General features: G+C 38.6%; 1 protein-coding gene and 1 pseudogene across 2 annotated transcripts; one reads left to right on the top strand and one right to left on the bottom strand.

Annotated features, from left to right (window-relative positions):
- Window positions 1–860: 860 nt before the first annotated feature.
- Window positions 861–5,089, bottom strand: LOC127507934 (synaptic vesicle glycoprotein 2B-like; annotated as a pseudogene).
- Window positions 5,090–9,526: 4,437 nt separating this feature from the next.
- On the top strand, window positions 9,527–15,520 carry LOC127507928 (ELAV-like protein 2). 2 transcript variants are annotated; one of them, XM_051885380.1, is made up of 5 exons: window positions 9,527–9,670; window positions 11,234–11,414; window positions 12,419–12,522; window positions 12,601–12,754; window positions 14,030–15,520. In XM_051885380.1, the coding sequence occupies exons 2-5, from the start codon at window positions 11,249–11,251 to the stop codon at window positions 14,398–14,400; spliced, it is 795 nt and encodes a 264-aa protein (XP_051741340.1). In that variant the 5' UTR covers window positions 9,527–9,670; window positions 11,234–11,248; the 3' UTR covers window positions 14,401–15,520. The 2 variants fall into 2 exon arrangements, with proteins under 2 accessions (XP_051741340.1, XP_051741339.1); XM_051885379.1 differs by having other exon boundaries at window positions 12,419–12,754.
- The last annotated feature ends 3,826 nt before the right edge of the window (window positions 15,521–19,346 follow it).

Raw genomic sequence — 19,346 nt, 5'->3', positions numbered from 1 at the left:
CCTGGAGAGAGCAGTGGTTCCTCTGAGTCATCCAGCACCAGCTGCCTTATTTTAGGCAGGCAACCACCGTACTCATCAGCAGGGCAGTAAGCTGTCATTAAACAGTGCGTCTGTTTTTAGACGGAGATTATTGTATTAGTTGCCCTTGGTTTGTTAATGTTTTGTTTGATTAGAGTTTGAAGAGTTTTTTTTTTTTTTTTTTTTAAATAAATATTTTATATTAAAAAAAAAAAAAAAATTTGAAAACGCTCTGCATCTGTTTTGGAAACGCATACGATCCCAGTTAAAAGAGTTCTCCAACTCAAATCTCACATCGAGAACGTAGTTAGTGATATCAGCCGAATAAAACCGCTTCTGGTAATAGCACAGCTTTATTGCAGCAAATCCCAAATCAGCAGTAGTGTTTTTGTTTTTTTAAATAAATATTATTAAATTATAAAAAAATCCAATATAACCCTGCCTCATGTCTGAGGCTGTAACACATATGTAATAAAAATGGCACACACATTTAGGAAACTGAATAAAGAGGATATATGAAAAGGAATTGAAATAACTTTTAGTTCTCATTATGCATACAGTTATAACAGATGAATGTTGCTTTAACAATTTTCCATAAAGGTTCTCAAAACAAACATTAATTTTTTTTTTTTTTTTTTTACTTTGTGATTTAATAATTCATGCATGAAAGGGTTAAATATTAAAACAGTTCTTTTACACTGTAACAATATTTCACAATAATACTTTTTTACTGTAATTTTTAATCACTTCTTTCAAAAAGATTTTAAAAAAAAAGCTTCATTATTCCAAACTTTTGGAATTATGATTGGCTGGCCTCTTTGTATGTGAAACTAGTTGCAGTATTACAAGATTACATATGAATACTGGGGTTTACCGTAGTTGTGTGGGGTAAAGTTCCGTCCATCCAGGAGATGACAGAAGCACCGCTGAACACGCAGGACACGATCAGACTCGAGTTTTGGTCTTCACCGCGTAGAAGACGAACACCAGCAAACTGACAGCTACCAGATAGAAACAAAATCATCATTATAGCTGGACTTTCTGCACTTTATTAGTTCTTTAATATCGTGACATAATTAATGTGGTGATGAGGAGTCTCATTTGGTCTAGTTTTAGTAACATTAACCTGCAGTTTTGACTGGAGAGCAGCTTTCACTCTCTGAGCTTTGGACTCGAGACGTGGAGACCCTCCATCCCCGGCTCTCTTAAAAAGCTCCGGAAACCACATCGTTGACTCTACTGAATAAAAAATAAAAAAGGTAATTGCAACTTTTTATCTCAAAATTCCGCCTTTTTTTTCTTGCATTTGGGAGTTATAATGTCAGAATAGAGAGATATACAGCCAGAATTCAGTCTACCCAAATGAAATGCAGAAAAATAAAGTCAGCAGAACGACGCTTCTGGAAGCCAGCGGTCCACTGAACAGCTGTTTCACGGGGTCCAGTGCCTGTAAAAGAAGAAGCAAGGCCATCAAGACCTTAGTAAGGCTTTATGTTTAGCATTAATACCCTTCTAAGAAAATCTGGATAACATATCAAATGTGATCTGAACCTGTTTGACTTGACGGCTGAAGCGTTGACATCTTGAGCTGCTACTGGGTCTGTTTTTCTCTTCATCGTCTTTGGGTCTGATCACAAGACCTACTGCCTGTTAACACAAACACACACACACACACACACACAATATACAAAAAAGGAAAGAAAAAGATAAGTAGAACTTACCAGACAGCATTGTAGAGACGCTCCTCTTTCAGCTCAGTTTACCTACTGCTAAAATATTTCCTGCCATCCAGAATGTAGCTAGAGCGCTGATCATAGCTCCCCTCCGCAAACATGGTTGAAACTGGGAAAAAAGAGAGGATGACAGGAATGCATCCATGTATAATCTATCTAAACCTTCAGAATGTCTCTATGTAAAAACTCTTTCGGGATGTTGTTACCCGACTCCACTGAAGAACCGCAGGAGCCAGAAACTCTGGGCCAAACTGGCTACCCCAAACGTGCCATTCACTATCAGAGAAATGACCAGAACACTCCGCCTCCCTCTGTGACCAGCCAGATACCGCCAAACATAACCGCCCACCATCATCCCTGCCAAAGGAAATGGTAGTTATCTTACTGAGGAGCATGAGAAATGGTCAGATGACAGTAATGTGAGCAGTTTCAATCAATGACAATTTCAGACATCTGATAAGGCAAATACAATTCAAAGTGCAACCAAATAGAGAACAAACTGCATTTCTGACCTGACTTAACAGTTTATTTAATAAAAATGACAAGTTAATGTTTCATTTTCCTTGTTTGACCTGCTGTTTAAGAAACCATTTTCTCTTCTGAATCACAAATTCCCATGTTTTTATATTTGTAACATGATCATTATTGATTATTTTTAACTGATATTTAGTTAGAAAAATCAAATGATAATAACCAAGGAATATGCTGGCGGCGAGGAGCCGCATGTCTGCTGAGCTGAGATGAAGGTCGCAGCGTGCCGTTGGGCAGGAGGAACGACACGCACAGGATCTCCACCGCATCTCTGATGTTCGCAGACCCGCAGACGACCAACAGCAGCCAATGGAAGAGCCCGAACCCTGCACACAGACAGAAACATGAGAAACATACGGAACTAAATGTAGGGAAAATAATTCATTCACCTTAAAAACATAAAGGTGAAATAAACATGATTTAACTTGCTTTCTCAACAGCCTCCTCATAAGAATGTTTCTTTGTACTGGACACATGGTCATCTGATGGACACTCATATATCAGTAATATATATATATATATATATATACACACACACACACACACACACACACATCATTTTTTCTTTTATGTTAGATACGATTAATCGATTTGACAGCATTTAGATAGATAGGAGCAAAAACCCTCGTGTTCATGCTGGATCCAGATTTAAGTTTAGTCTATAAAACTGGTGAAAAAAAAGTTTTTAAATCAACTCATCTACTACACTCCACCAGGATATCAACCTCTAGAGATCTAGTCATATTCAACATACATTTTACATGATTAATAATGCATTTTGTCCATATTAGTGGACAATAGCAGGGGTTCTGTGTCTTCATGAGCCCGTCGAAGCATAACATTTCAGATCAAAGCATTTATGAGTCTAAAAATTTGACTTTTGTTCCCATGATTACATGTTTTAATATTTATACTGAATAAAAAAGTATTGGTACTAATAAAAGAAAAGAATGAAATTAAGCAATGGGTTAAGGGAGATTATTTATTATTTTAAAAAAAGAACTATATACAAAGCACAGCATAACAAAACATGAACAATAAAAGAAAGTAAACTATTGAACAAACAAGAACACACAAATCAATCAATACTAATTAACAACCAAATAACAATAAAAACTCTTAGGAAACATGGGGAAAACTAGAAATTAACAAGATTAAAAGTTACATGAAAGCATAAAACAACGTGAAACCAACTATATACACACAACAAAACCAAAGCAACAGCAACCTAAATAAAACAAACGCAGTGTGCTGCTCTTCTAGGGCTTCTCTCTCCACTGGAGAAAGAAGCCCCTCTGTACTATGGCTTTGCTAAATACCCCACGGAGCGTGAGCAGAAGCTGCCGCCTTCGCTGACTTCCTCCAGAGTGACTGTCTAAATAATGAACAAATACAAAAACACATTAACTACAAACAAAAGTTAAGAGCTCAGAAAGAAACTGCAATGAAAACTGTAAAGGTAAAGCGTGTGCTCATACCTGGTTGCCCAGAAAGCATGTCTGTCCTCTTCTGGTCATTTTTAATGACTCACCTGGCCCACTGAGATGCTGGATGGGTCAGAGGAACCACTGCTCTCTCACCCCACAGGCTCGTGCACCTCCTCTTTCTGCTGTGTCATTCTTTCTGTTTCTGTCATGCTTCTTCATTTTCATTCAGGCGCTGCTGCCTTCGCTGACTTCTGTCTAAATAATGAACAAAAACAAAAATTAACTACATACAAAAGTTAAGAACTCAAACACGACGTGTGAACGGCCCCTTAAACACGGTGCATTTCTTCAGATTAATGCAGTGTTGAAGCAAAAGTCAGTGCCGATTGTAATGAACTGCGTATGTGCGTGATAAGGCCTTTGTCACAGGTCCTAGCAGATAGATACAACTGTAAAACGCTCACTGCCATTCGCCGTGCGAGAATGACTGAAAAAAAGAATCGAAATGCGCGCATCGTATCAGATTCCCGGTTCTTTGAAATTTGGAACCGGTTCTCGATACCCAACCCTAGCCTAGACATGAAAACCAAATACAAAACTCTATTTCAATAATCAAACACTGATTTAAAAAAAAAAAAAAAAAAAAAAAAAAAAAAAAAAAATCACTAAATGACTGTAGGACCCAGACTAGGGTAAACATGACGCAGTGAATACATAGAAAAGGATTAACAATGGCAAAAATCGTTTGGGAGGAGGTCTGGAAAAGTATGGAATTTTGAAATGGAAAATGTGTAGGAACCCTGTGAACAGTAACTATTTACAGAAAGGATGAAAGTAAGTGCTTTCAAATGTGTGAAGGCATGCTCTGAAAACTGAGTTTGCCTCTCTAACAGTTGGTCAAATGAAACAAAAGCCAAAGAAAACCATATTTGTGTAGCCCCTCCAGTTCGCAGCTGCCCGCTCCAAGCGGGACACAAACCCGGGCCCGTCCGCATGGGAGGTGGGCGCTCTAACAAGGCCACAGTCTCTAGCGCCAGTCACTAGAGATCAGGAGAGTGAGGTTTACACGCACAGCTCTTAGCAGCCTACGTCTGTTAGTTTCTTAAAGCTTCACAAAATGTAGAAGACAAAAAAAGCAATTAAAGACTGAAATTGTAGTCTACAGAGAAGCTTCCTCAAAATAAGAGGGGAACTACTCATTTACATCTAAAGCACACAATCTGCAAATAAAATATCAAAAGCCTCTCTAAGCGTTTTCAACCCAAGTCGTCAAACTGACGTCATCTGGGAAGGAACGCCATTCCAGACCGGAAATAACTTTTCAGATTTTGATTAAAGATTACCACGACAAACAGTTTTTTTTTCTGTGTATTAACTTGCACGGATTAATTGTTCACCACAGGACTAGTAATATGCACTAACAAAGTAAATGGGGTCAATTTTGATTTCATGACGACTTTAAGGTATTTGAGATGCAACCCTTGGCACGTCATTAGAAGTGTGGTAAACAAATGGAAGAACCACTGATTTATTTTTCCTATAGGGTATATACAGGAATCGTGGAGTTAAATTTAATACCTTTTAAGACCTTTTTTAAGACTTTTCCCATACATTTTAACACCTCATCACCACTTCAAGTTTAACCGGTTACATCAGCGACACTTTAACTTAAATTTACTATATATTGATTGCAAGATAGCACAACTAAACAGTCTTAGTTTGTGATAACTCCTTATCAATGCAACATAATTCAGAAGGGTGGGAACAAAGTACAAGAGAATTATTTGAGTGACTAACCCAATGCAAGGTTTATTAGAAAGAGAAACCAGAAACAAGAATTAGACCAATAAACAAAACAACTGACAAAACTTACTGAAGAGGGAAAATAAAGCTCTCCAAGCATTTGCGCGATAGAGACCTGCATTTTGCATCCCATAGCGGCTTTGTGGCTAGCACTTAGCATGTGGGACTGGACAGCGTTGATCCTCATCGAGGCTACGCTAACTGCCTTCCGACACACAGAGCAGTACGCCTCACGGTTATACCCAGAGACAGCCCTCACACATGGCTCCAACTAGGGGTGCAACGGGTCAGTTTTTAATCACGGTTTTAGGGTCACTGTTACGGTACGGTTCGGTATGTGCTATGTTCAGGGAAAAAAGGACTATGGTCAAATAAAAATAAAGAAAATAAAAATCAAACTGCATTAATTAGGAAAACAGTGTGTCAATAATGCAAAATGACAGTTAAAGGCAGTTCAGCTTCAGGTTTATTTGGTAATTAACTAAAAGGGCTGCCCCATTTTTCGTTTGCTTAAGTGGTCTGTTCTGTGTCTCTCTGATATTCTTATGTAATAATTTCACTTATTCGACATTTTCTGGGATTTTTTATTACTATACAGAAACTGAATGAAGTAACGTTAGCTATTAAAACAACACTGCATAATCTTCACAAGATTAATCATTATTAATTATTAATTAAGTTACAAAAGCTATTTCATCAAGAGCAGTGAGTGATTTCCTTGTCTTCTGTTGTTTGATTAACGTTAAAAACACACAGACAACAGGAATGCAGGAATGTCTTTAAGACATAATGCACGGATCAGTACACTGACACTGAACACATGCGTTCTTTCTCGAGTGTATAAGTTCACTTAATAACCGACTATGTTTGCTAGGATACTCGCCAAGACGGGCATGTTGACAATTTGTGTGAATTTATCCATTCAAGTGCAAGACTTGAAAGAGAACTCAATGTTTGCACACTGTACACGCGCTTCCACGTGCACGCTTCGGATGAGTGCACAAATCTTCTCACAGCGCGCGTGTAAGTTCTCTTTCACGCCTTGCGCTCGAATGTTTAAATTAGCCAGGCTTAAATGAGTTTAGTTTAAAGGCAGATAGTAACGTGTTCTCTTCAGGTCTCACCTGTGCTCGCGCGCTATCAACACTCGGATGATGACGGCGGCAATGACTGCTCATATAGAGCATACAGCACTCGCACTGAACAAAGTTTAGGGGAAGCCAGAATGCGTATCCATCGACAGAAACATACATTAGCCTAACTCTGTCTGTTTTATTTATTTTCAACAAACCATATTATAGATGCGTATGCGTTGTCAGATATGAGATGAACCGAGGTGCAAGTGTGTGCCGAAACGTGTGTGGAGAACGGCACGGTTGGATTTTTTACGAGAACCGTTACACCCCTAGTTCCAACTCCTTATCCTTCAATGAAAAATGTAAAGGTAAAGCGTGTGCTCATACCTGGTTGCCCAGACAGCTGTCCTACACGTCCTACGGTGTGGAGCTGTGCCACTCAAACAGGTCACAATCTGACACAGAACACCCCTGTTCAGCTCCTCTGAGAGCGCCAGAACCGGCCTGGTCTGCTCTTCTTCAGGCAGATTGGGTGCAGCCTGGAGCACATCTACCAAATACAGGAAAAATTAGCATTTGCGTACAGTTTTGAATGCGTTTAGCAAATGCCAAAGAGCCAAATAGAAACATGACTGAACAGATATAACACGGACAATAGCTGCTGCCTCCTGGTTCGACTCTGTTCGGTCACTGAATCACAGGCTTCATGTCGCAAGTGTCGTCAGAGTTTGGCCCTGTCCAAGATGCAGCGAAGAACCATCTGTACAATGCATCACTATTGACATTTCTGGACAAGATACTGACATATCAAGGCATCACAGAGCTGTTACAGTCCCATTCTGGTTATCGACATGATCAGTGCCTTGAAGCAGCAGTGGCTGGTTCAGACGGCTCGTTCTCTCTCTCTCATGGCTCAAGAACTCCGCACACGTGGATTTCTCAGCAGTGCACTTACCTTGTGTACCCTAGCCCTCGTGATGCAAGCAGATAGACAGACCACCTCATGATCGATCGGCTTGGTGTTGTCCTCCACATGCTGTCGGACTGGCAACAAACAAGCCTGAGGCTGTAATAACTATATACAAAAAAGAATAATAAATAAATAAAATTATTGGCATAAATATAAGCCCACAAGCCTCCTGGCTCATCAGGGACAGAGCCCATAGCAGCGATGTTCAGGTACCTGGCACATCTCTGCTCCGGTCCAAGACAAATCCATCTTCCTGGCACCTGTTTTCAATTTGCAACAACAGTTTTTATTATTAAATTATTAACTGTGTTCTTCAGAGAACACGTGTGTGAACGAGAAGACGGCCACACAGCTGCTTTATGGCAGAAGTATAAATGAGTGTGAAGCTGCATTCATTACATCTACACAAACACCCACACATGAATCGAGCACGATTTACTATTTCGTTCCCTCGATTTGCTCAATCATGCGCACGATATGAAAAAATACTATAGTAATTTGTATACTACAGTGTTTTTGAACCATGGGGCTCTGTATATCTACACAAATAAAACTCAAGTTTCTGGTCTTACAGTTTTTGTAATAATCGCTAGGACAGATTTGTCAAGAATTTGGCCATGCTTTCAAAACACTAAGTTACACACAGTTTTCCTAAGAAATAACGTTAAAAAAAAAAAAAACAAACAAGACATCAGCGCGAGTAATAAAGAAAATGCGGTTCACAATCAGAAAATAACGACATAACATTGAACAACCTCTGGTGTTGTTTTATGTAAACATGTTATTTACAATGATTTTGTAAATCTGCACTTACCTTCCCTTCGTCTGATGTAAATCTCTCAGAAAATACCGGATGCTGTCAGCGCGCGCAAGATTTGAATGGAGCACGAGCGGGAATAAACGACTCGAAACAACGTCGGGCTAGAAAATAGTTGATACAAAATAGAATAAAATTTGTGGTTATGTTCTGGCAAACATGGTTTTTAAAACAACTCTACGAACTCACATTTACCATTTAGATTTTCTCTCTCCGCCTCAGAACAGAACGCTCTCTGCTGCTGCGCGAAAGCTCTCTCGAAGCGAAGGTGAAAGCGTCACAAATGGCGCGGGCGCGTTTCTACAAATAGAACGGACGCGGCCACGTTAAATGCATTCTGGGAGTTGTAGTCACAGCCTACAGTCTTTTTTTCTCAAAAAACAGCAACCGATAGAATAAAAGACTAATTATATTGACGTTCACAGCTTGTGTTTAATGTTGAAAATGATGTTAAACTAAATTAGATTTAATTTGAAAGGATAGTATGAATAGGGGTGCTCGGGGCACAAAGTAACACGGGGTTAGTTGTAACACACATGGTTTAACACTATTCACACATGCCAGCATGAAACTTAGTGTATTTACTAGTTGCCATATCAACACCACATTGAGAAAAAGTTGCGGCAAAATTAAAAAAATCTTTGGAAGATATCACTGAACATTTATTTAACCATAGCAAAATTATATTTCTTAAGTTATTTTTTCATCTCTGTTTTTTGTGTCGTATGAGACAAATCTGATATTATTTTAATCTTATATCTGTTATTTAACAGTTGAGGTAGTTCTTTAATGCTGATCTAACCTGCAGAAGACACTAGCCAGGTTTAAATCCCAGTTGAGCATGTTGTAACACTGTGTTACAATGTGCCCCTATTAGAACTATGCTATTCTATTCTATACTTTTATGAATTCTATTGATAAACCATGAGAAACAGGGCGAATAAAGACTGAGAGTCAATGTTCAGAAATTATTAATTATTATTATGTTTTGAACTATGCTGTATAGCTGTGTTTTGTGGTGTGTTTGTTGTCAAACGCAAAAATTAGTTTATTTGTAATTATTAAAAAATGCCATTTTTTTATATGAAAATTTAATAATTGTATTTACAAAATATTTTAGTTTCTTTGATTGGATCAGATAACATTTTAAGCTGTCATATGGTCATGTTACAATGTACCCCACCTATAGGGCATATTGTCACATTTCACTTCCAGACACAAACTGAGAAAGTCAAAAAGTGTTACTTCGTGCCCCGCTCTCCCCTACTGCTCATGACAAGTTTGGACTTCAGCAGGTAAGCTTATTTCTTTCTGACTCAAAGATGTCAAAGATGTCAAAGATTAGATGTCAAAGATGTTTTATTATTTCAGCTCGTTTTGGACTGTGGGTGTTTTTATATTTGTTACTCGCTGTGTGTTTTTCACACTATGATCTGTTTTGACGAACTATCATAATACGGTGTAGTCACAACAGTGCTGATCAAGCGCGGATTTTAACTCGTTTATTTCCACTTTGGCCACAAACCCCTCCGAGGGGATTTATCGCGTACAGTTTTTTATCTGCTTACACACATTTTTTAAAACTGCCTCTTTTTTTTCAAAACTTTACACACCAAGAATTGCACACACAAAATGCCTGACAAACACATCTCAAAAGCACACATTTGTCTCATGTAGCAAACACCTTTGCCATGATATTCTGTTTTTGGAGATATCACATACACACAGTTATTCAAAACCTAAAGCTCTTCTTTCATGAGCTCCTGTGTACATTTCTGTACAAGATTGAAAGTAATTGGCAGAGAGATGTTGAATAATTCACGGTAAACACGAAAGCAAACTATTTATTTTTTTACTGTACATGTATTACACAGTACGAAAGAAAAGAAAAACATCGATCGTGTGTAGTTGTTTGAAAAAGGAAGTCAAGATACTTCCTGTTAGTTTTTTGTGTGTTACATAGAGAACTGTGTGTTGTCGAAGACCGAGAATTAGTATATGGTTTTGCAGATTTGGTGTGTGGTTCTGCTGTTTGAGTGTCAAGTTTCAGAAATTGTGTGACAAGTAAGGATTTTGTGTGTAAGCAGTTGAAAAAAAACTCTAAGTACATGTTAACACTAAAAAAGCCTGCATTATTGTGCATTTACTTCAATTATAATGCGTCCATAAAACTCAGTTAGCATAAAAAGCATAAAAGCATAAAAAATGTTAATTAAAAAACGGGGACAATACATTTTTGAATGTTTTTGTTTTTTAATTGTTGTTGGTTCCTTATATTATTACATTAAAAATTATTAGGATTTAGTATATTAGTCTGTTATAACAGAAGTATGACTTTACAAAAGCACATTACAAAAATGAAACAATAGACATAAATAAAACATCTTTTAACAAATATTTTTAACATGTATTATTGGATTTAATATTTTAAGGAGTCACTAGTCTTGTTCAAGCAATGCATTCTGGTTAGAAAGTTTGTCCGACTTTGATCGGCGCTGCAGCCGCCTTACAATCACGTGTGGCGTCAAAGTACCGCGAGAGCTAAAAGAGACCAGGCGCTGCAGTTGCTCAAAATCGCCTGCGAAAGCCTTGATGATGACACATTTCATTCTCATTGGTCAGATTCTGTATTTAACCATGACTGCCATGAATGACGTTGGTTTAGCACACTGCAGAAAGCACAAAGTGCAAAGACGGCCGTCTCTGTACTCTTTCCCCGCCTGCAACCAGCAGATCTCACCAGCCGGTGGCAGGCTAGTGTAGTTCATCTCCAACAAGCTATAGTGAGAGACGTTCAGCTCTGCAGGAGCTTCACATTCATTTGTCTCTTCCTGTTTTGGTCATGTGTGTATCTGTAGCAGTTGATCAGGGCCATGGAGCCGTGTGACGGGTCGAGCTGCACATCAACCACTGATGACAGCAAAACAAACCTGATCATCACCTACCTCCCGCCGAACATATCGTATTACGACCTGAAGAGTCTGTTCGGCCGCATCGGAGCGATCGAGTCCTGCAAAATCGTGCGGGACAAAATCTCAGGTGGTTTTGTAGCAGTTTTTATGTTGGTTTGTTACGTTTTTAACGTTCACTACGGACATAACTGACTGTTTTTACATGAATACTCACCAAGACGGATATTTTGACATGTTTTTGTGTGTATTTGATTATTTAGCTGCACACCCGAAGCCTTAAGTGTACTTGTCATGGCTTCAGAGCACCAGTGCCGGAGATTACAGATTACGTTCACAGATTATTGTGCTTTTAATAAGTCTTTTTCAGCACGTCCTGCTCTATAACTTCTCTACGGCTGTTACTAACGATTACTTTAATGATCGGTTAATCGATCTATTACACTGGTCGGAAGTCGTCTGCTTCAGAGACAAAATGCGCTATTTATAGAAATGTGTCGCTTTGTAAAACCAAACACTGACAAATAAGAGAGCATGAGGCACAGTTACGACAGGACCAGAGCCCTATTCAACCCGAATTAAACAGCTGATTCAGATCAAGTAAAATTGATTGATCACAGTAACAAATCATCAGATCACCCAACCCGAGTTCAGAGACTGCAACAAAATATAAATTCGAATTGAACGGAGAGAGTCGTGAAGAGGTGGGATATGTGTAACAGTATATTGGATCTGTACAGCTCTTAAAGTGACAGCAGCCTAATTAACCTGCTGCTGTCTGTCATTAATGATCATCAAAGAACAAGAAAAAAATCACTCCCTGCTCTTGAGTGAATCCTTCAGTAGCTGCAATAAAATCAAAATACATTTAATTTATACAATAAAGACTTTACAGTGTTGGTTACTTTATTCAACTTCTGTAGTATTTCTTACCTGAATATATCCAAGCTATAAACTTTTATCCCAGTTCTTCTGTGATAATTTGAATTATTGTAACACAGAAATAATGATACTTGTCATTTAGGAATTAGATCGTTTGGGTGTTTGAATCGAGATTGCCAAATATTAATTGTAATTTTTTTTTTTTATGAGTAATTGTGCAGCTCTAAACTGTGTGTGTGTGTGTGTGTGTAGGTCAGAGTATGGGTTACGGGTTTGTGAACTATGTGGAGCCCCAAGACGCAGAAAAAGCCATCAACCTTTTAAATGGACTCAGAGTATATTCAAAAACTATCAAGGTAAGATTGTCCATCTGTCTGTCTGTCCGTCTGTCTCACACATCTGCCCTTCACAGTGAGTTTGTTTGTGTTTTCCAGGTGTCGTTTGCTCGCCCCAGCTCCGCCTCTATCCATAACGCTAACCTGTATGTCAGTGGCCTCCCGAAAACCATGACCCAGATGGAGCTGGACCAGCTCTTCTCTCCGTACGGCCGCATCATCACCTCCAGGATCCTGGTGGATCGGATCACAGGTGAGGCCGGAGCGCCGTTTGTGTTTGTGCTACTCGTTCAGACTGACAGCAAACTATTGTGAACGAGTTGCATTTGAATTTACTGACATAGACACTGAAGACAAAAACAGACATCTCCATCAATCTCCATTGAGATTCTGCTCAAATGAACGAAACGTTCAGCCAGTCTGTGTTCCTTCACGAGCCGGTTCTGCCATCGAACCTTCAGTGAAGAACTGTAATTAATCCTGAAATGATCTCGGCTGTTGTTTGCGATTGTGGTTGCAGAATAAATGCTCTAACAACCTCTGTGTGACAATACTTTCAAATAAAAATTTCCTGATAATTTACTCACCCCCATGTCATCCAAGATGTCCATGTCCTTCCTTCTTCAGTCAAAAAAATTGAGGTTTTTAATGAAAACATTCCAGGATTTTTGTCCTTATAGCGGACTTCACTGGCCTCCAAATGGTTTAAGGTCAAAATTACAGTTTCAGTGCAGCTTCAAAGGGCTTTAAACGATACCAGATGAGGAATAAGGGTCTTATCTAGAGAAACCAAAAAAAAAAAAAAAATCTAAATGTATATGCTTTATAGACACAAATGACCGCATCACAAGTGCTTCCACCAGAACGTGATTCCGTATTCTTCAAAAAGCTTACGCTAAATGTCCTACGCCTTCCCTATTCAACTTACGGAAAAAATGTTCCATAAGTTGAATAGGGAAGGCGTAGGACATTTGAAGCTGCACTGAAACTGTAATTTTGACCTTAAACTGTTTGGTGTCCATTGAAGTCCACTATAAGGAGAATAATCCTGGAATGTTTTCCTCAAAAACCTTAATTTCTTTTTGACTGAAGAAAGAAGGACATGGACATCTTGGATGACATGGGGGTGAGTAAATTATCAGGAAATATTTATTTGAAAGTGGACTAATCCTTTAACATCATTTGTAAATGTTGGAGTTAATATTAGGAATGTCACTCTTTTAGTTTTTGAGAAGTTTCTTGTTTTTCCAAACGTTCTTTTGATTTGTGCGTATGTAAAAGTGTAATAATTCTGATGAAATGTAAAACATTTCTCAATGACAGCAGTTGTGATTAATCACGATTATCAATTTTGAGCAAAATGAACATCACAGCAGTGTTTACTAGCAAAACCGTTGTTTGTATGTTTTATTTATAATGTGTGTGTGGAGCCTTTTGTGGTGTTTGGTGTCTACAAAGGCAAAACAGTAATAATTTCATATCGGTGTACCAAACCGTCTTCTGACTGGATTGTGTTTGTGGTGTTCAGGCGTGTCCAAGGGTGTGGCCTTCATCAATTTCGACCTGCACACAGAGGCTGAGGAGGCCATTAAAGGGCTGAATGCACAGAAGCCGCCGGGCTGCACTGAGCCAATCACAGTAAGGCTCTCCGGAAGTTCCAGCTGGTGTATTTTTGTATATAATCTTGATTCGAATGCAGACAAGCGCATCCTCTGGCAGCTCTTTGAGCCTTTTGGTGCTGTGATTGGCGTGAAGCTCATACGAGACTCTTGGTCAAAGAAGTGTAAAGGCTTCGGCTTTGTAACCATGAGGAACTATGAGGAGGCGCTTGTCGCCATCGCCAGTCTAAATGGCTACCGGCTCGGCAAACGAGTCTTACAAGTCTCCTTCAAGAAGTGAAGATTGATGACAAGATGACAGGAGATAGTTAATGTGTTCATTTTGTTGAATAAAGTTGAATAACAGCCACTGTAACTTGAATGTTTTTTTTTTGTTTTTTTTTTGACTCTTTTGTTTTAGATTTCTACATTTTCTGGTGTAAGTGCTTTAAAATTCATTTATAGCTTATGTTTCTTTAACATTGATTTGTGAGAGTTTCTTTTTTTTTTTTTTTTTGAGTTTATTTCTTGGTTGCAGAATCAGAATGTGCACACCTGGCAAATAAAGCACAAACACACAAGGAATTTGTTGTGGTTTTCTACAGGAGCTCTTGGTACATACATATGATATGAGAACAGAAATAAATAAATAAATAATTTAAATAGGTAAAACTAAGAAAATACTAATAAATAAGTAAAATAAAATACACACACAAGTAATTTTTACTCTCTCTCAAGTACTAAGGGTGAATACTAAAAACGGGTAATTGCTATGTTAGCTGTTTAAGCTGGAAATAGCATGGGGGAAAAAACTGTTCTTATTCCTAGATGTTCTAGTGCACAGAGATCCTGAGGGCAGAAGTGCAAACAGGTTGTGTCCAGGGTGAGAGGGGTCTGTGATGATGTTACCTGCCCATTTCTTCACTCTGGTGTTGCACAACGATTATCCTTTCAGCTGACCCAACTGTCCGTTGCAGTATTCTTATATCTGATTTACTAGCTGACCCAAACCAAACAGTTATAATATTACTTAATGTAAATTGTTTACTTATTGTAAATACTACAAAAGTTGACCACTGTGCTGTACAGAGAAAAGAATAAAATAAAAGACACAGTAATAATAAAAAGACATCACTAAATTCAAGAAACTAAGGCCTGGTTTCACAGACAGGGCTTGGCCTAAGCGAGGGTTAGGCCTTAGTTCAATTAAGGTATTTAAGTAACTTTTATAAACATTCACCAGAAAAAAAAAAAAAACGTGTACTGGTGAGCATCTTGAGACAAATCAATGACACTGATATATTTTAAGATATGTCAGTGCAAGTTACTTTCAGTTAAAACATCTCAAACATGCATTTTAGTCTTAAGCTTTGTCAGTGAAACCAGGGGCAAGAGTTATAATGAATGAAATGCAAGGGTAAGAAGATAACAGTGTTCCATAACTTAGGACCGGCCACTGCAAACGCATGGTCACCTTTCCACTTCGATCTTAATATTGGACAAGACAGAGTAATACTGTCTGAGGATCGCAAATATCTAACTGACTTATTCACGTTTAAAAGATCTGTAATGTGTTCTTGTTTACAAACTCCAGTTAAAAACCTGGCTGTGGCATTTTGGACCAATATACAATGAGTTACAATACTCCAAGCGAGATAAAAGTATGTGTGACTCTTTCAAGATCTTTAAAAGACAGGAACGTTATAACTTAAAAAAAAGTTTAAGATGAAAAAAAACATGAATTAACTACTGAATTTATATGTTGGTCAAACTTAAGGGAAGAATCAAAAAGAACTCCCAAATTTTTCACACAAATGTTTTTTTTTATTTAATACACAAATAACATTAAGAACAAATAAAGCAGTAATTGCGATCTCATTTTATCTGGCTGATGAATACACACCTCCACAGGTTCTGATTTTACTGGGTTGTTGGGAAGATCAACACTTGTTTGAGCTGAGGAAGTAATGGGGAAGGGGGGGGGGGGGGGGGGGGGGGTCGGGAAGTCCTTGATGATATTGTGCGATTCCTGGCCTCAAAACATGAATCCAGAAGTGGCTGGTGAGGGTTACTGAAAGGCCACATTGAGCAATGAGAGACTGACGCCAGTCTTCATGCTTTCCACATACCAGATGGGAGTTTTGTTTTACATTAATTTTTATTTTTTGGTGGGTTATTGTTAGAGTTACTTAGATGGGAACCATGCACAGTGACGACAAACCAGTCATTCAATGGCTGAAGAGAGTCGAACCAAGAGGCAGTAGCTAATTGTCCGTATCATGCACAATGGTGACACACCAGGGTGTGGACACTTCCATGCTTTTGAATACGCCGGGTCAGATTGTGACCTGTTTAGGTGGCACAGCCACAGCTCAGCTACACTGAGAATGTCCTTCACCTAGTCTGAGCACTCTGACTCGAGAGGAGCAGACCAGGCAGGTTCTTGTGCTTTCTGACGAGCTGAACAGGAGTATGCTGGGTCAGATTGTGACCTGTTTAGGTGGCACAGCCACAGCTCAGCTACACTGAGAATGTCCTTCGCCTAGTCTGAGCACTCTGACTCGAGAGGAGCAGACCAGGCAGGTTCTTATGCTTTCTGACGAGCTGAACAGGAGTATGCTGGGTCAGATTTTGACTTGTTTAGGTGGCACAGCCACAGCTCAGCTAGACTGAGAAAACAAATAGTTTACTCAATTGAGAGATTGTGCCTCAATAAAAGATTTTTTTACTGTACTGGCCCGTTTCTTGGATGGGAGTTCTGAGTCGTCTCGGTCATCTCTGGGCTTTGATTGAAGCTCTTGTGAGACTTTACAGCACCAGTGCCTACAGTGGAGAAATATGAAACATCTTTTATGAGAAAAAAGTTGACTGTAATCAAAAGAGTAACATTACAGCATAATATGATGCTGCTTTATTCACAAACACAATGAATGCAATATTTGTGTAATAACTTTTTGTTATGAATGTAATTTTGTAGGGGAAAGGAAGGAAAAAATAAATAAAATAAATAAATAAATAGATGCATCGTGATTCTCTCTTCAACGATTCTGTATCAATTCTGAGAATTTCAGAATCGATTCTGAGCTTATTTTTAACCGCAGTTGCGAGATGACACTGCATGTTCTTATGGTGTGTGTCGACCGGCGTGGAGCAGAGCAAGTGTTTTCAATTCATACATATGGAATAGGAATGAACTGAATAAGCTCACTCCGCGCCAGTGGACACGCACCGCCAGAAACAACCGTATTCTGCTTGTTTCCATTTTCTCTCATACACACACACACCACTCAACCTTTTATAAAATAATTCTCCATACAGTTTGGAAAAGCTGGAGTGAATTATGCACGCCCATTGCGCAGACATTCGCATGGCTCATCATTGCACAGGATTTGCGCTGTGAGAGAAACGTGCTTGCACCTTGAGTTCTCGCCCACCAGTAGGCCTATTTTTCTTACAAATGCTCTACGAAGGCATCATTTATGTTGTTTAGAGTGCTATGGGCTTATATTTTATAAATATGAAAGTCACTGACAGAAGGCGCAAGTGGCCGTGCGCGACTCCGTTTAAGTGTCGCCTGCTTGCATCTCAAAATGCTTTTATGATGCGAAATTAACGTAAACAGTCTGTTAAATGTCTCAAGGGATTAAACAGATAGGACAAAAACATCTTATATTTCAAAAGAGATCTGTGCATTATTGTGAATGCAGCTTATTCTTCCGCTGTCTATGATATCAGTAATAATCAAACAACAGTAAAGCTGAGAAAGAGAAAAATCCCTCACAGCTTTTGAAAGGAAAACATTCAGATAGCCTACTCTTAAATACTGAAAGCACTCTTTGTTTATTGCTTGTAATGTTTTGTTGTTCCTCTTTATTATTATATAGTTGAAGCTTGTTTATAGCCTATATTTAAAAATCAAAATCAATACAAAACTAATTAATTAATAAGAAAAAAAAGTGGAACAAGAATTGTTTTGGAATCGGATTGTGACTCCCAGAATCGGAATCGGATCATGAGGTGCCTAAAGATTCCCACCCCTAGTATTTTGTGTGTGTGTGTTTTATATATATTTGAGAACCGGGATGTACAATACAATCAACACAATTAGAATATTCTGGATAAAATGAAAGGGTAAAACTATTTTCTCACATTTTCTTGTCATCAACAACATCTATTGTTAAGACATCGGCAACATAAAGAGGGGAGCAATCTCGCCCATCACCATGTTGGGACAGGTGTTCTGCAATGCCCATTTCAGTTTTAAAATCAAGTCATCTAGTATCATGGTTTCAGAGACATGACTCTCGAAAGTGTGGGAGAAACCATTTTACAAAAAAAAAAAAAAAAAAAAAAAAAATTGTAAATTGACATTTCTTCAACTTTAATCTGTCTATTTTTAATTTTTGTTTATAAAGATGCAAAACTAACTAAATAAAAATCTGAAAATAAGTCAATATTTATTTTGTGTGCATGAAATTTGTGTATTCGGTTTTAATTTAAATTTTGGTATTCAACATAGCATTTAAAAATACAACAACTGTTTTTTGCGGTTTGGATTATTCGTTTTCTCATTCGATCGAGAGAACATGTAAGCACTTGATCGCATTGAAAACGCTCGCTCGAGTTATGAATTCAGTGCAGCAGTGCAGCCCCCAAACCCCCCGTGATACCGGTATTTCAAATGTTTCACACGTCGATTAACCGATACATCACTACTGCACATGTGCATTGATGTAATGTAGAAGTTACCCAAGATGCGTGAAACAAACTGCAGTTGTTAAATAAAATGTCATAAACGACTGTTGTGTCATTATAAAATTCTCATACCACTCATCATCTGTGAAGTGGAGCAGAACTACATCCCATCAGTCCTCATGCCATACTCTCATCCACAGACACTTTATTTTGGCGGCGGGAAGGGGTGATTTTACTGTTTGATTAATATAAGCAGCACAGCACAACGGTTCATGTGCTCGTCGTCTCACAATCAGGACCTGAAATAGATAAATATTAAGGCTGCTCTTTAACCCTTTGAGCGTTACAGTCCCACATATGGGATTTTTATTTCTGTGTCCCTGGGCGTACGGTTGCCAGATTCAAACTGTGCTTTGAATCTGGCAGTTACTAATTCTAATTTTTGGAACTGTAACGCTCTACTGGGTGGTTGTTCTGCTCGCCTGATAAATAAACTACAGCTCGTACAAAATGCAGCAGCTCGAGTTCTTACTAGAACCAGGAAGTATGACC

The sequence above is a fragment of the Ctenopharyngodon idella genome, unplaced genomic scaffold (genome assembly GCF_019924925.1).
Source record: "Ctenopharyngodon idella isolate HZGC_01 unplaced genomic scaffold, HZGC01 HZGC01CH25, whole genome shotgun sequence".
Lineage (NCBI taxonomy): Eukaryota > Metazoa > Chordata > Actinopteri > Cypriniformes > Xenocyprididae > Ctenopharyngodon > Ctenopharyngodon idella.
Note: the sequence above shows the minus strand (reverse complement) of the source record. Positions and strands in the feature narration are given on the sequence as shown.

Coding starts and splice junctions, on each gene's coding strand:
- LOC127507928 (XM_051885379.1), top strand. CDS start 11,249: ATGGAGCCGTGTGACGGGTCGAGCTGCACATCAACCACTGATGACAGC. Junction 11,415..12,418: donor CGTGCGGGACAAAATCTCAG/GTGGTTTTGTAG, acceptor GTGTGTGTGTAG/GTCAGAGTATGGGTTACGGG. Junction 12,755..14,029: donor CCTGGTGGATCGGATCACAG/GTGAGGCCGGAG, acceptor TGTGGTGTTCAG/GCGTGTCCAAGGGTGTGGCC.